We start from the raw sequence: 17349 nt of genomic DNA on the forward strand, positions 1-17349 counted from the left end.
TGTGGTCCTGATACTGTTATGGTTGTTAAGTGGTCCTCAACTAGTGGCCCATTGGGCAGATCCGGCCCACCGACCAGTGTAGTTGGCCCTAGAACAGCTTTGAAATGTACAATGGACATATTACCAATGTGTATTTGGCCCTCGAACACAAATCTTTGAAAGGATTTTGTCCCTCTGTGACCCTCGAGCAAATATAGCTTTAAATCTCTGGTTTAAGCATCTCGGTCAAATATTGAAAACTCCATTAATGCAACAGTGAAAAGTTATGGTAATTATAGTTACAACTTTTCATGTTTATTAAGTATATTTTTCACTTGCACTTATTTTTACAGAAAGAGGGTTACACATCGCGACCTATGTCACCAGTCTCCCAAATGTCATCCAATGAGCCACATCATAGACCCATGCAGATGGTAAGTCACTTTAATATGCTTGTAATATGGTGTGCATGGTTTTAAAAATACACATCATCATATTAAAGGCACATTTTTGGGGTGCTTCCAGTCATATGTGATGGTTGTCCAGATTTAATCTTCTTCATCATCGCAAAATCTCTGCTGGCACAAAACAAATCATATCGATTATTTATTTGAAGATGCAGTGTAGCAGACAGCAGGCTTGGATTGGAAATAAGCTCGCGTAAAATCCGAAGAAATCTGACCTTGGTTCCCATGTAAATCTAGCCACTAGAGGGTATTTTCCCCCAAGAAAATCTCTCCTAGTTACCCCATGTGGTCTAAAGATCATCTTTCATTTTCTAAATTATGATTGTTTTATCTTTACAGCATAAATCAATTTTGATTATTGATTGCACTTACCATAATTTGTCCCTGTTCTGGCAAGACCTCGTAACTCCAATAGCTGCTATTTGTTAAATGTGTACATTTTTACCATGCAATAAATATATTGTATGGTACATATTTAACATCTAGCAGCTATTGGAGTTTTTGAGGTTCTGCCAGATTAGCGACAATATGATATTTGTAAAGCAATACTGTAACATTTGCTGAGGAGGACCCCTGCAATTTTTGTTTAAAACTCTTATTTTTACACAATTATAATGCAAACATCCCAGACAAACATCACGGCTTATAGTAGTGCTGTATTTGTGACAAAACTAGATTTTTAATAGAATTGCGGAACACAGGATTGAATTCACATATTTGAAATATTAGTCAAACTTCCCTAGTAAAAATCAAAATGCAAGTTTCTTAAACTTGCAAGTTTTGGATTGGGAAACTTGCATTGTTTTACTGCACTTGACTCTCAAATGCTAGTGTTTCGGACTTCTTTTCTAAAATTTGCAAGTTTCTTGAGTTTTCTTGAGTAAACACGACCAAGCTGAGTTATCCACACTTGCGTTTTACTTGACTTTGTTTATGTAAATATATGCAAGGTTGTTATGATTGACACCTGTCTATTTCTTTCCTTGCTCTGTTATATGCAAATTTGTCACCTGCCAGTGTTCAGCCCAGCTGTTTAGCCTATGCTTGGGTAACTTGGACAGATTATCAATCAAAATATAGAGGGTCTCCTTTATGTGACCATTATTTTAAGTAAATTATAAAAATTTTATATTAAAGCTGCCATCATAGTTATTTGCAATGTAATTTTAAATTAGCATTAGAGTATGGGATTTTTCCAGGTCAGGATGCTTACAATATTTTTTGATAGGAGTACATGTAGGAATGGGTAGAAATGAACTTTGAAATGATTTTTTTAAATTTTTAAATTTTTATTTGCCTATCATAGTGAATAAAAACATGCATAATGATATTAAATCGTGAATACTATTAGTCTGATGCATATTGCCTAAAATACTTAATACATGAGTGCATTGGGTGGTGACATTGGAAGAATATCATACTACTTAATTCTTGCCAGCTGTAGTACATAACAGTAAGTGGTCATTTCGAGGCCTAATTACCTTTTCCTTTGAAAGGAAAAGGTTACAACTAATTGAATCAAAAAGACATAACAACAACTATTCAAAAGAATGAATGCACTGCATGAGAGTAAAATTGAATTAAAAAGACATGATTTGTTACTTGCTAGTATAAAAAGCAGATTCGGGCTGCAAGCACTATGCTAGTAACACTCTGGTGTCACTTGACTGAAATGCAAGTTTCAGTCAAGTTTCATGCGTAGTACTGGCATCTTGCTTGCATCTGCTCGATCAAGTACAAGGATTGCAATGAAAGTATTATGTCTAGAATAGAAGCCACAAGCAGATTGCTACTCTACAAACATTTGACAAACGCTCTTTGATCACCATTTTAAAATGCATCTGCTGCTATCTTCAGTAGATAGCATACAGTGTAGTAGCGGTTTGGGCGTTAGGCTGGAGTCATAATAATACCAAGATAGTGATTTGCTAGTATAAAAAGCAGATTCAAATGCGCCCCTGACGGTTTGCAAGTGCTATGCTAGTAACACTCCAGTGTCACTTGACTGAAACTCAAGTGTCAGGCAAGTACCATGCAGGGTACTAGCATCTTGCTTGCATCTGTATGGTATTCATACAATATTTCTTTGAAAGATTGTTACAAATCTATAGACATGAGTGCATTGGGTGGTGACATTGGAAAAATATTGTACTTATTCTTGCCAGCTGTAGTACATAATAGTAAGTAGTATTTTCGAGGCCTAATTACCTTTTCCTTTAAGGGTACTACACCCTTGTCAAATTTTATTGCCTATTTTGCATTTTTCTCAAAAATTATAGCGTATTGGTGACAAGTAAGATATGTATATTATAGGGGCAAGGACTACAACTACTGCATTGGAAATTTTATTTCAGCACAGACAACAGTTGTGGAGTTACAGTCAAAAATGAGGGGAAACCAATATTTGGTCAATAAATCAATCACTACTTGACTTGAGTTGCTGAATTTTCAGTGCAGTAGTTGTAGTCCTTGCCCCTATAATATTCATATCTTACTTGTCACTAATGCGCTATAATTTTTGAGAAAAATGCAAAAATAGGCACAAAATTGGCCAGGGTGTAGTACCCCGTAAAGGAAAAATATAACAACGACTATTCAAAAGAATGAATGCACCGATGTGTGGGAGTAAATTGGAATTAAAAGGCATGATTTTTTACTTGCTACATGTAGTATAAAAAGCAGATTCAAATGCGCCCCTGACGGTTTGCAAGCAATATGCTAGTAACTCGCCAGTATCACTTGACTGAAACGCAAGTTTCAGTCGAGTTTCATGCGTAGTACTGGCATCTTGCTTGCATCTGTTTGATCAAGTACAAGGATTGCAATGAAAGCATTATGTCTAGAATAGAAACCACAAGCAGATTGCTACTCTACAAACATTTGACAAACGCTCTTTGATCACCATTTAAATGCTTTGGGCGCTAGGCTGGAGTCAATGATGTATGTAAAATGATGATGTATGTATGTATGTCACAGTGGTGTAGCGTGTGTCTTCACATGGGGGGGGGGGGCACCGGGAAGGATTGTGATTGTGGGTGGGGATGGTGGGGGCAAAAGCCATTTTTCGGCAATTGCCCAATTCAATTTTGCAATCGATTGGGGGGCATGTGCCCCCCCCCCCGTGCCTCTATGACGCTATGCTACCGTGGAGTCGTAATACAAGATAATGATTTGCCTCCTGGTCAGTGGCGGCGCTACGGGGGGAAGTGGACAATTTTCCCCTGTCCCCACCCCTTTTGAGGCAAAACCCATAATTTTTGAAAATTTCTACTTTTTATGCAATTTTATGCAAAATCGGTCGATTTTGACCCCCCAAAAAAAAAACACAAATCACTTTGCCCCCCAAAAAAAATTTTCCTGGTGCCGCTACTGTACCTGGCACAGACTTTCTAATAATACTAAATAAGCATTTATAATACCCACTGAAGTTATTTTGTATGGTATCCATACAATATTTCTTTGAAAGATTAATTGTTACAAATAGACATGAGTGCATTGGACGAATGTAGTACATAGGGCTATTCCTTGGTGATCTTTGGGGCTCGGAATTCCAGCATATTATACTTATGCTGTTCCATATTCCAGCCTATTCTGCCTATGCTTGGAGTAAAATTTCCATATTTTTCCACCGTTTTGTTAGTCTGAAGGCATAGAAGGTTTTGGAATTCCAGGTTATTGTGTTTATTCTTGGTTGGCTTTCCTGACTTTTTTTGCCTCTGGTCAACAAAATAATCCATATTTTTGCCCATTGAGGTGCTGGAATTCCAGATTGTTTTGTTAGTAATTTGTCGGGATTTCACCCCTTTTTTACGTGCAAATAGATATCAGGAATTCCATTCTCTTCCAGTTCAATGCAATATGTATATGTCCATATGTATGTTGGGGGGTGTTTTCTCCCATCCCCCCATCCCCCACAAGTTGGTGATGGGTAATCATCATGATTGACAGCCCAAGTGACCATAACAACTTTCTTGTTGAGTAAGCCCTAATTATTAGTAGGAAAGAAAAAGAGCAAGGTACACTAACTATAATATTTGACGGGAAACAAGTCGCAGGGTGGCGATCGAATCAGACCCCTCCCCTGCTCAGTTGACAGATATGTTGTGACAAAATTTACAATTTGCATCTCCCTTTTGGTCTATTTTAGACCAAAATTAACCCTACTTTGGCCCATTTAGTATTAAAATGCCAAATTGCGGCGCTTTTATGCACATCTCGATAAAGCCATTCGAGTGAGTAGATCTCACGACAATCATGTTGCCTTGCCCACAGGACCATCAAAAGGTAAATCCGGCCATATACCAGGTATATGATATACACATTTTAGGCTATTCCAGTTGAAAGACATACACCCTGTATGGAATACATTACTTTAGTCTCTCACACAGGGGTGTATAAACAGCTTAAAGCAAGTGCACTACCTTAATGAAATCTTCGCGAGGGTTTTATTTTCGCGGATTTCGCGAATAGAGTTCCATCCACGAAATTAACACCTGGGGAATATATATAATAATGTATTGCAAGTATAGGGCAAGACTAAGCATCGCGAAAATAACAATTGCAAAAATGTCTCTGTAACTCCATATCGCGAAAATAACTGTACACTAAATTTACCACTTAAACAGTACTTATTAGTAGGACTAGGAGTAATTATTAGTAGGACTAGGAGCAGAGAAACTCTCTGGTAGGAGTGATGATGAGGTCCACTGACCTTTTTATAATAACCCATTCAACAAGTTCAACAAAAGTCAATACTATTACGTAACTGTTTGTTCATGGTATATTGCACACATAGATATTGCACACACACATGGAAAATTGGTCATAAACCTGGCTTCCATCCATGCAATACAAAATGTAGCCCTCTTAAAATTAATAAGTTATCTGCTTAAAAATTTACTGTGTGCTTTTAGAATATTTTACTACTACTAGGATAGCCGATTTGGGTAGCTAACTATACCATAGCTGAGGGAAAATATTATTCTGTGTATTAACAAATCAACCCATCGTGGCTTTAATAACAGGTTTAATTTCCGAGATTGATTGATTTTGAATGATGGATACAAATTTTAAGTTTAGCATCAATTTTTGTTAATATTTAGTTAAGTTTTGTAAAATGTTGCAAAATTTAAAAAAAAATTAATAGTAGGCCCTATCAAAGGCTATGAAAAAACCCTTCTCTACGGGCCCAAACGACCCGGAATTTTTGAGAATAGATTTTGGTGATATTTTAGCGTAATTTCAAGATAGCCTCTCTCTAGAAAAACAAGTACAAAAAACACCCAACCCTATACTTGAAGTTGGAAGGTCCGCCCGTATGCATAGAATAGGGTGGGTTTTTCTTTTGTCGCCAAAAATACTTTTAGATTAATAAATAACATGACACCAAAAACCGAAATTTTGACAATAATAGTTTTTTCTGATCATTTTAATGTAAATTTTGACCAAAGCAAATTATGATATAGAGAGATTACACATAAATATAAAATTTGAAAGAGGACTCTAAATATACATTTAAAAACTCCTCCAAAAGCATAAATCAAGAAGTGTATATTATTATTATTATTATTATTAAAAATAATTTTTATTAAATGATGCATGCTCCCCGCCTAAAATAATCCGGACATTGAGTTTTTTTTACATGTTTTGCATTTGGAAAATGTTCCATTCTTGACCAAAATCAAATTATTGACCAAAAATCACAATTTAGACCAAAAACTAAGTTTTTGACCAAAATCACGTTTTTGATCAAAAATCACATTTTAAGCCAAAATAGCACAATGTAAGCCAAAGATCACAGTAAAGAGGGAAACGATTTTGCTCTGCTGTTTAGTACAATTTTGCACAATACCGGAGTAAACGTGTTACTCAATCAAATTGAGTAAAATTTATCTTGCTAGGGTTGTGCCCTAGCTTTTTACCATCCAAAAGAGATTTTACCCAAGGTTGAGTATTTTTAAGAGTGTACAATTGTGCTAATTTATTTAATCTTTTTTTAAAATAATGAATGATGAGTGATTTTTACTTTCAAGTGATGCAAATAAGACTACTCAACTGGTTTAAATTCTATTTGTCATGTCACTATAAATGATATAGGTCCCAAATTATTTTAGTTAATTAACACTAAGATTGCATTGTACACAGGCTTACTATGCACAATGCACATAATCAATTCACTGAATTTAGTCACAATATTAAATTTGCTGGTTTGGGGGAAATTGGTTATTTTTGCTGACAAGGTTGCTTAATTCTACACCCTTGGTATTTGAATTATGATAAATTATGGGATATTTTATATACTGGTACTTGTAAAGAATATTATGGAGACTGGAACATATACACAAAATAATATTTTATAAGTATAAATTATTGATCAAGTTTCAGCTTGTATGGATTTGTATGTCCTTAAAATTTCAGAATTCTGACCCTTGACTGCAGAAATAAAAATTCCCCAAAACTTTTCAGTTCATTTTACTATTTGATGCATATTAAACCCAATAACATTTAAACTCTTGGGTGTGAAAAAAAAATCACCTGGACTGTTGCTCTTGTGCCATGTCGGCCATGATTTTTGCCAAATTCTAAAAGCATGATTTCAGTGCCTCTGTTTGAAAAAAATAATTGATAATTGACTTATAAAGTGCCATTTCATAAGAAACCCCCTTTTATTTCACTTTCACATTGTGCATGTATGAAAATGTACTTGTGTTAATTTTGCTCCTAAATTGGCAATTTTATTCTGTTCCAATGACCGTCAGAATGGGACACTTTGAAAATTCATAATTCGAAAAGTTTTTGTCAGATTTTGACCATTTAAGCACCATACTTCTGTTGATGAGTTCTATCCAGAAAACAATATGAAATTGTGATGGTCGTCCTAGTAATACCTGTGGGTTGCATTGTAGCAAAGTAGGCCTATACTACCCCCCCCCCTATGGCGCTAGGCCACCGTGTACTAGTACTCTCCCAAAAGCAAGCTTGAGGACAACTTATAAAAACTACTTGGAAACATAAATCCAGTTATAAAACAACAAAATATTCCATGGCTTCATGTTATAAAATAAATAACAGTAACCAAATTGGTTTGGGATGTGGATTTTGTTCAATCTTAAAATACAGTATCAAATATCATCCCTTTTATTCACAGGATGTGAATAATTAGCATATTATAAATTTGATGAGGAATTTAAATATTTATATGCCATTGGGTTTTGTGTAGGGAATGGAGGAAAAAAAACTTTGATTGATAATGTCATTAAAATATTAAGATACCCTGCATCTCGTTTCTACTAGGCTTTATTTAATTTAACTCATTATGATTATTATTAAAGTTTTGCTTTTGTAAAGCCTACAATGTTCTTAGCACATCTAACATGCTGAGTGAACATAAAAAAGGTTGAATAAGGGATCAAATCAAAACTCGACCGCCGGTTCCGGGCGGTTCCGTCCGGTTGGCAGAGGTCATTGGTATATGAATATTCAAGAATGCATGAGTAGCAACCGCCGGTTGGTTTAAGCACATAACCGGAGAGATTAACAAAATTTCGATACATGTTTATTTCATGATCACAATAGCGCGTGCTTGAAATTTCACGGTCACAATAGTGCATACTTGAAAGTACTACACAGTGATCGATTTTTCTTAGGCGTGTGTCTATTGGCTTATCATCAAAGCAAATTAATCTTTGAAATGATTTCGTGTTTATGGTTAAAATTGTTTGAATATGTCACCATTGTTTAGATCAGTTAATTTCAGTTCAGAACAGTGTTTCAATGACTTCTATAGGTTAAGTAATTTTGAAGTTGTGAATTTATAATTTTGTGAATCACATAGGCCTGCATTAGTTCAAATCTGCCTCCAGAAGACATGATGCGTGCATAAATCTCAAAAAATCCCCAGTTGAAGTGATATTGATGGACTCATTTGCTTTGTAATTCAACTGGGGATTTCTTTTGTGATTTATGCCAAAAAATGCAACTTCAATGCTAAAATGACCAAATTGAGGACAATCATGTCCTAAAATCGTGCCAAAGGAAGATGCATATAGGCCTTTTACAAATTTTGGTTAATTTAGTCCCGGTAGGCCTATTTTGATCCAGCTAAAGAGTATTATATCAGAGAAGCTGATCTAGCACTCATATGATTTTATGTAAAATTGTATTGAAATCAGTCTTTTTTAATAAAATAAACACACTATCTGTGGTCATCTTATGACTCCCTACATTTTGGTCATCAAAAATTTTATGACCCCCCCCCCATTTTTCTTTCCAAAAATATATAACCCCCCCCCCCTTCCGAAGAAAATGATAGCCCAAAATGGCTAATCTTCATTGGTGCTGATGAAGGGCGCGGTGCTGAGGGTGATGGGATTCGCATATATTTTATGCATCATTAGTCTTTTGCACATCACCTCAACGAACCTGGCCAACATCATTATAGGCCCAATATACCGGCCTAATAATAATATGGCCCATATTACTAACTTAGTGTAGTTTTTATCCCCCTCTCTCTCTCTCATGTGATGTGAGAGACACATCTCATACTCTCACCACTTTTCCCCCTCTCCCCTATCCTCCCGCTTCCTCTCCCCCTCTCCCTTCCCCTTCTTTCTCCCTTCTTTTTTTCTTTCTTCTTTCTTTCTTTCTTCAATTCTTTTTTGATTTCTTTGATTCTTTTTTGATTTCTTTCCTTCGATTATAAACACAGTTTATGAAAAATGTATTATCCTTGCGTTTTCCCCTCGTAAATGAAACTTTAAAATAGGTCTTGTCTAACCTGTCACGATGTAAAATAATTAGAAATAAATAGACCAAGTCTCTGCTTATATTTTATCAAAATAAAATGCTAAAAGTAGCTTCATTGATTGAGAAGAACTCCGAGAAGGGAAATCGATTATTCCTATTGTACTAAATTTGAAAAGAAACCACTTGAAATCACTCCACTCACTCACTTGATGATACCAACCGGCCATATGAACCAGGGTGTGACAACTGACCTCATTACTGTACTGTGTATATTTTACAACCGGACGGAACCGCCCGGAACCGGCGGGCAACCGGCAGTCGAGTTTTGATTTGATCCCTAACACATGGAGATTAAAAAAATGCAAGTAAACAAAATCAAATGAAACTGGTAACTTGCCAAACTTTAACTACAGAGCAGTACATGTAACAGAACAAGATCTTGTTCATGGTTGTTTGTTTAACCATGGATAAAGATTATGCTCTTCAAACACATTAAAGGTTCCATGACATGGCAAACAAAGTTATACACACTTGTGTGTATAACCATGGAGGTATATAAATAAATGGAGAATGATCCAGCCAAGCCTCTTTTGTACTACGTTGGTTATGACCAATTATTGTTGAATGGGCATTTTCAGGTTTATATTGATTATGCTAAGCTGATTACATTGTGAAGTCTGTTTCACTGGCCATTGATTTCAATGGGGTAAAATGAAGTTTATACTTATTGGAAAGTGCTCATGTTTCATAAAATTTTGATATCAAAATCTCATTTTCGCCAAAAATTGAGTGCTTAAATTCTAAGACTAGTAGGCCTATACCTAGGTTTAGGTATACTAGTCTCAGTTAAATTGCATCAAGAAATCAGTCTTTTTGATAAAAGAAACACCTTATCTGTTGTCATCTTGTGACTTCCTACATTTTGGTCATGAAAATTGAATTATGACTTTTTTTCCAAAAAGTTATGACCCCCCGTATATTTGGAACCCCCCTCCAAAGAAAATGGTAGCCCCCTAATAATATTAATATAATCATTTAGGCCTAAATGCTGATAATTATTTATTATAAAATGAGAAGTTTAATGATGATGATTTAGGCGGCCTATACGATTTCATGACAATACAGATTTAAAAGTTTAAAAAGCAATAATATGACATATCCGTCATGGCACTCAATCTATTTGACCCGAAGCTTCAACCCAAATCACGGTTATCATACACTAAACTATGAGAAACTGTTTAAACAAAGTATATAGGGCCTATACATTCCGTATAAGGCCTATCAATTTCGCTCTAGAAAAGATTGTCTGATCATCACTTTTGCTTGAATTCAAGTACTTCCGGTAAATTTTGCTCGCTCAGTAACTCAAATGGCCCAAATTGGCCCAACATAATCTTTTCACAATCGGAAGGTAAAAAACGTTTTGCTTTCATTTGCACTATATTTGAACTCCCTCAGACCCCCTTAAAAGCTTAATATATGAACATGAAAACTAAGTATATTTGTCAAGTTACGGCACAACTAGTGTAGAAAACAGTTTCATAACTGAACAGAACATCCAAATTTCTTCGGGGTTTCGCACGATCATACATTGAAACTATAAGCTATCAAAACTGGTGACTTTGAACATCTGATTGACTTGCTGACGTCATTATACAGTCTCTTTTACAAGGCTTCCGGTACGGGTCAATGTAGGGTCAATTCCTATGAGGAAATTTTGGGAGTGAAAATCAATGAACCATGGTAGAGGCTCATAACCATCGTGGAGATCAATAGCTTGGCTGAAGTGGCTGGTCAATTCAAGTTTGGTGACTCATTGAATAGAGGTAACGGGATAATCTCCACTTAGGAGATTAGAATTCTGGCGATCATTCTCCATTTATTTATATACCTCCATGGTATAACACATACAGTCTTCACAGTCACTCCAGGCTATGTACATCCAATCAATTGGATCTGGGGGTTCTTCTTGATCAGCAGAAGAGATATTTCTCCATCTTCTGGTATTACAGTAAAGCTATCATTTGCTGCATATTTTGCTCAAATTTGTACTTCTTACATGATTGTAATTGCCCAAATACCATGTAAAGGACTAAGCCTGAAGTAAAATTTAGAGTTTTTATAATAAAACTGGGATCCCCCAGAGCTCCACGGTTAAGCGGCTAAGTCGTTGTTTTTTACTTTTTACCTCATTGTTTTCGCTTAGTTAAAACTGAGATTAGTAAACCAACTTGAGACTGTTGGTTTACTAGTCTCAGGTTAAAATGATCAGAAGACCCTTGACAGATAAAGTGTTACTAGTAATATTATGTAATAATTTTTGACAAAAAAAGACTGAGAACAAAATTAAAATTTTATCAAAATCATACATGTCTTTTATCATCAATCTCCATAATAGGAAAGATAAGTGGTCTATGGTAAAACCAAATTTATCGAACGTAGTCAAAACAATAAAATAATTATTTGGCCAAAACAACAATAACAAACAAACATTTGATTGTCCCTGCCCCTTTTAGGGATTCTGATTTTCTTTTATTTCTTGCATAAAAGTGGAAAATTGAAGTTAACATATTGGCAATATAATTTGCTTCCTCCTCTTAAGGGATGGGGTATGAACGTTTTCGACAGTATTTATTTTGGGACATTAGAGCACATCAGACATATCGAATTGCATTCTGAATACGAAGAATGTCCTTCTGATATCAAATAACTTAGATTTTTTGAAATTCGCAATGTAATACACATTTTATGGCAAATGATGAAAAATTGATATTTTTGATATTTAACAGTACTCAAAGTAAACTTTATAAATCTGATGATTTCTACTTAAAGTGTATGTAGGTGGGATGAAAAGCCGACTATCAATTGAAAATTTTGACCTTTCGTATTGACGATATGAATTTTTTTTTCCCCAAAACACCAAAAAAATTAGATCTTTTTGGGTATAAAATTCATATCTTCAATATGAAAGGTAAAATTTTTTAATTTTTTTTTTTCTTTTTCTCCCAGCTACATACACTTCAAGAATATATCATTAGATTTATAAAATTTACTTCGAGGACTGTTATATATCAAAAATGTGAAAAATATCAAATTTTAATAATTTGTCATAAAATTTGTACTATATCGTGAATTTCAAAAAATGAAAATTATTTGATATGAGAAAGACATTCTTCGTATTCAGAATGCAATTCGATACAGTGGCGTAGCCAGGGGGCAAGGGAGGCAGCTGCCCCCCCTGAGAAAAGTCTAAGCATTTATAATACCCACTAAAGCTATTTTGTATGGTATCCATACAATTTGCTCGATCAAGTACAAGGATTGCAATGAAAGCATTATGTCTAGAATAGAAGCCACATGCATATTGCTACTCTACAAACATTTGACAAATGCTCTTTGATCACCAGTTAAATGCATCCGCTGTTATCTTCAGTAGATAGCATGCAGCATCGGTAGTATCTGTTTGGGCACAAGTGGCATAGCGTGGGTCATCACATGCGGGGGGGGGGGCACCGACCATGATGGCAACAGGTCTGATTGTGATTTGGGGTGGGGGAGGTGGGGGCACAAGCCGTTTTTCTCAATTTTGCAATCGATTGGGGGCTATGACACTATGCCACTGTGGAGTCGTAATACAAGATAATGATTTGCCTCCTGGTCAGTGGCGACGCTAGGGGGGGGGGCAAGTGGTCATTTTCCCCCTGTCCCCCATCCCCTTTTGAGGCAAAACCCATAATTATTTGTAAATTTATACTTTTTTGCGGCAATTTTGCGCAAAATTGGTTGATTTTGCCCCCCACCCAAAATAAAAATTCAATTTGCCAAGTTACTTTTTTCTCAGTCAAGTATCATGCATAGTACTCGCATCTTGCTTGCATGTGCTCGATCAAGTACATGGACTGCAATGAAAGTATTATGTCTAGAATTGGTCGATTTTGCCCCCCAAATAAAAATTCAATTTGCCCCCCCCTCCAAAAACAAATTTCCTGGTGCCGCTACTGCACCGGTACAGACTTTCTAATAATAATAATAATAATAATAATAAATAAGCATATAATACCCACTAAAGCTATTTTGTATGGTATCCATACAATATTTCTTTGAAAGATTAATTGTTACAAATAGACATGAGTGCATTGGATCGATTTAATGTATAATAGTAAGTATAATTTTTAGACCTAATTACTTTTTTTTCTTTGAAAGGCAAATATAACAACATCTAATTCAAAAGAATGAATGCCCTGCATGAGAGTAAAATTGAATTAAAAAGACATGATTTGTTAGTATAATAAAAAGGAATAGGGCGAGCAAATGAATTGTCAAGATAAAGGTGTAGTTCCATATTGATATTGCAGTATTACTTCGATTTTCACTTGTCATCATTAGCAGAGGAGTGAAATTTTGATTGAAAGAATTAAACTAGGAAGGTTGGTGTTGGAAGTTATCTAAATGACGAAAAGACCAAGGAGAGCAATCAAATTAGGACAAAATAAAAAAATAAAAACCCTACACCATACTGTACGGTAAAACATGTACCAGCAGGCTACTTTTTAGTCACCCCACCTTTGTAGGACTACAGAACAAAAAAGCCCTCCACCATAGGACTTTACGGTAAAATATTTAGAGGAATATAGCACACCGACATCGCCCGGTTAATAATTACATTAGTACAGCCAGAGACACTGAAATGAATACACGGGATCGATACACGTGAATGTGCTATGCACAATTGATATTCAGACGATAAATCTTTTGATACCGGGGTGGAAAATGATGAATATCTCCCGTAAATGATTTCGTATAAAGAAACCAGATCTGGTTCCTTGCACTTGAACATATATGTTCAACATATATTATCGTTGTTAGGTTGCGCTTTGAAAAACTAGCGTGCGTCTTGAGCTCAAAAGTGACCAAAATCATCAGATTTTATATAGCGCAGCGTAGACCCTCGTGGAGGTAGTCTTGGGCCAGACTGTATGTGGCTATCACGAACATACAGGATCGACGAGTGTCAGACCGACTGACACAAACTGACTGTGTAGGAGACTATCGTAAAGGCAGTTAAAAGCATATGACAATGGCGTATGTATGCTCGCTGACCGTACAGAGGTCAGTCACAGGCTAATGTCATTAGCCTTAGTCGGATGTCCTTCAGCCTATTATGTGTTTTATAAACAGGTGGGAACACCCATTCGTGGCTGTGGATTCATCCTAACATGGCATTTTCTGCCATGAAGATATCGGAGCGATGACACTGTGTATAGGCCAATTAAACATTAAATCACCACTCATGACTTGAGGTCAAAACCATTATGTAAATAAGATAATGGCCATTAAAATGGGCTCACAGACATGAGTTCATTATTATGTAAATGAGATGTTCAATGTTTGCATGCAATCTCAAAATAGGACATGTTGACATAAATTAATTGCCTGTGAGGTTGACAAATAAATCCGGTGTGTGCTTAACAAACAAAGAAATGAAAATAATCTGTTGCAACTTTTGGATTTGCATACAAATAATTCTAGTTCTACAACAACAGGTTTCATTTTTTATTTTAATACAATCACGTTGCTGCCTAAAATGACTTTATAGCACTGATTAGATATCAAAATGAAGTAATAATTACAAATTTTCATGAACACTATCGCCTCTGTAATTTCCCGAGTATATTGACAGCACGAATATTTTCTGCAACACTGTGACCAAAATGTATGTCAAAACCCAGCGCAAAGGGCAGATTTGGTCTGCAAGCACTATGCTAGTAACACTCCCGTGTCACTTGACTGAAATGCAAGTGTCAGTCAAGTATCATGCATAGTACTTGCATCTTGCTTGCATGTGCTCGATCAAGTACAAGGATTGCAATGAAAGCATTATGTTTAGAATAGAAGCCACAAGCAGATTGCTACTCTGCAAGCATTTGACAAACGATCTTTGATCACCAGTTAAATGCATCCACTGCTATCTTCAGTAGATAGCATTCAGCATCGGTAGTATCGGTTTGGGCGCTAGTGGCGTAGCGTGGGTCATCACATGGGGGGCAGCGACCATGATGGGGGGAGGGGCACCGGGTCTGATTGTGATTTGGGGTGGGGGAGGTGGGGCACAAGCCATTTATCTGCAATTTTCCTATGGGATTTTCTCAATTTTGCAATTGACTGGGGCTATAGTATGATGCTACGCCACTGTGGAGTCGTAAATATACAAGATAATGATTTGCCTCCTGGTCAGTGGCGACGCTAGGGGGGGGGCAAGTGGTCATTTTCCCCCTTCCCCCACCCCTTTTGAGGCAAAACCCATATTTTTTGTAAATTTCTACTTTTTTATGGCAATTTTGTGCAAAATTGGTGGATTTTGCCCCCAAAAAAAAAAAAAAAAAACAAATTTCCTGGTGCCGCTACTGCACCCGGTACAGACTTTCTAATAATAATAATAATAATAATAATAATAATAAATAAGCATTTATAATACCCACTAAAGCAATTTTGTATGGTAGGCCTATCCATACATGTATGCAATATTTCTTTGAAAGATTAGTTGTTACAAATAGACATGAGTGCATTGGACGAATGTAGTATATAATAGTAAGTATAATTTCGAGGCCTAATTACTTTTTTCTTTGAAAGGCAAATATAACAACAACTAATTCAAAAGAATGAATGCACTGCATGGGAATAAAATTGAATTAAAAAGACATGATTTTTTACTTGCTAAAAAAGCAGATTCGGTTTGCAACACTATGCTAACACTCCAGTGTCACTTGACTGAAATGCAAGTGTCAGTCAAGTATCATGCATAGTACTGGCATCTTGCTTGCATCAGCTCGATCAAGTACAAGGATTGCAATGAAAGTATTATGTCTAGAATAGAAGCCACAAGCAGATTGCTACTCTACAAACATTGGACAAATGCTCTTTGATCACTATTTAAATGCATCCGCTGCTATCTTCAGTAGATAGCATGCAGCATAATGTATCGGTTTGGGGCGGCGCTAGTGGTGTAGCGTGGGTCATCACATGGGGGGGGGGGGCACCGACCATGATGGGGGGTTCACGGGTCTGATTGTGATTGGCGGGTGGGGCAAAAGCTGTTTTTCGGCAATTTTCCTATGGGATTTTCTCAATTTTGCAATCGATTGGCGGGGCATGTGCCCCTATGACGCTACGCCATTGTGGAGTCGTAATACAAGATAATGATTTGCCTCCTGGTCAGTGGCAATGCTACAGGGGTGGCAAGTGGGCGTTTTCCCCCCTGTCCCCCACCCCCTTTTCAGGCAAAACCCACAATTTTTTGTAAATTTATACTTTTTGCAGCAATTTTGCGCAAAATTGGGCCATTTGCCCCCCCCCCCCCCAATTCACTAAATCCCCGAAAAAAAATGCCTGGTGCCACTAAGGTATTTGGTTATAGGACGGAAATGACCCCTAAATGACCTTTGACCCCGATTCTGTGTACAACGTATAGACACTGGCTATAGACGATGCATGTGTACGTGTGCAAGTGATGTCACGGGGCTATGTAATACGGGGAATGAGTAGCATTTTAAGTGAAAAACCCGTTTTGGGCTATAATGACCTTGACAAGACATTTCATAATAACCAAATGTCGTCATAATTGACAAACGCATATGGCTACGATGGCTCATTATACGATAGGAATAAGAAAGAAAGAAAGAAAGAATCAGAATCTAAGAAAAAGAGACCCTTAGCGAAATGCCAATTGGCTGAGGTAAAGACATGATTTTTTACTTGCTAGTATAAAAAGCAGATTCGGTTTGCAAGCATTATGCTAGTTACACTCCAGTTGACTGAAATGCAAGTGTCAGTCAAGTATCATGCATAGTACTGGCATCTTGCTTGCATCTGCTCGATCAAGTACAAGGATTACAATGAAAGCATTATGTCTAGAATAGAAACCACAAGCAGATTGCTACTCTACAAGCATTTGACAAACGCTCTTTGATCACCATTTAAATACATACACTGCTATCTCTTCAGTAGATAGCATGCATCCGCTGCTATCTTCAGTAGATAGCATGCAATATAGTATCGGTTTGGGCGCTAGTGGCGTAGCGTGGGTCATCACATGCGGGGGGCACCGACCATGATGGCACGGGTCTGTGATTTGGGGTGAGGTGGTGGGGCACAAGCCGTT

The 17349-nt window shown here is 36.6% G+C and overlaps 1 protein-coding gene across 1 annotated transcript in view; it reads left to right on the plus strand.

Moving 5' to 3' along the window:
• Positions 1-17349, plus strand: part of LOC140144672 (nephrocystin-4-like) — a 158523-nt gene that overhangs the window by 74088 nt on the left and 67086 nt on the right. The window contains exon 10 of the mRNA XM_072166479.1: positions 333-413. Within this exon, the coding sequence (XP_072022580.1) occupies positions 333-413 (81 nt within the window). The remainder of the gene's footprint in view (positions 1-332; positions 414-17349) is intronic.

The sequence above is a fragment of the Amphiura filiformis genome, unplaced genomic scaffold (assembly GCF_039555335.1).
Source record: "Amphiura filiformis unplaced genomic scaffold, Afil_fr2py scaffold_71, whole genome shotgun sequence".
NCBI lineage: Eukaryota > Metazoa > Echinodermata > Ophiuroidea > Amphilepidida > Amphiuridae > Amphiura > Amphiura filiformis.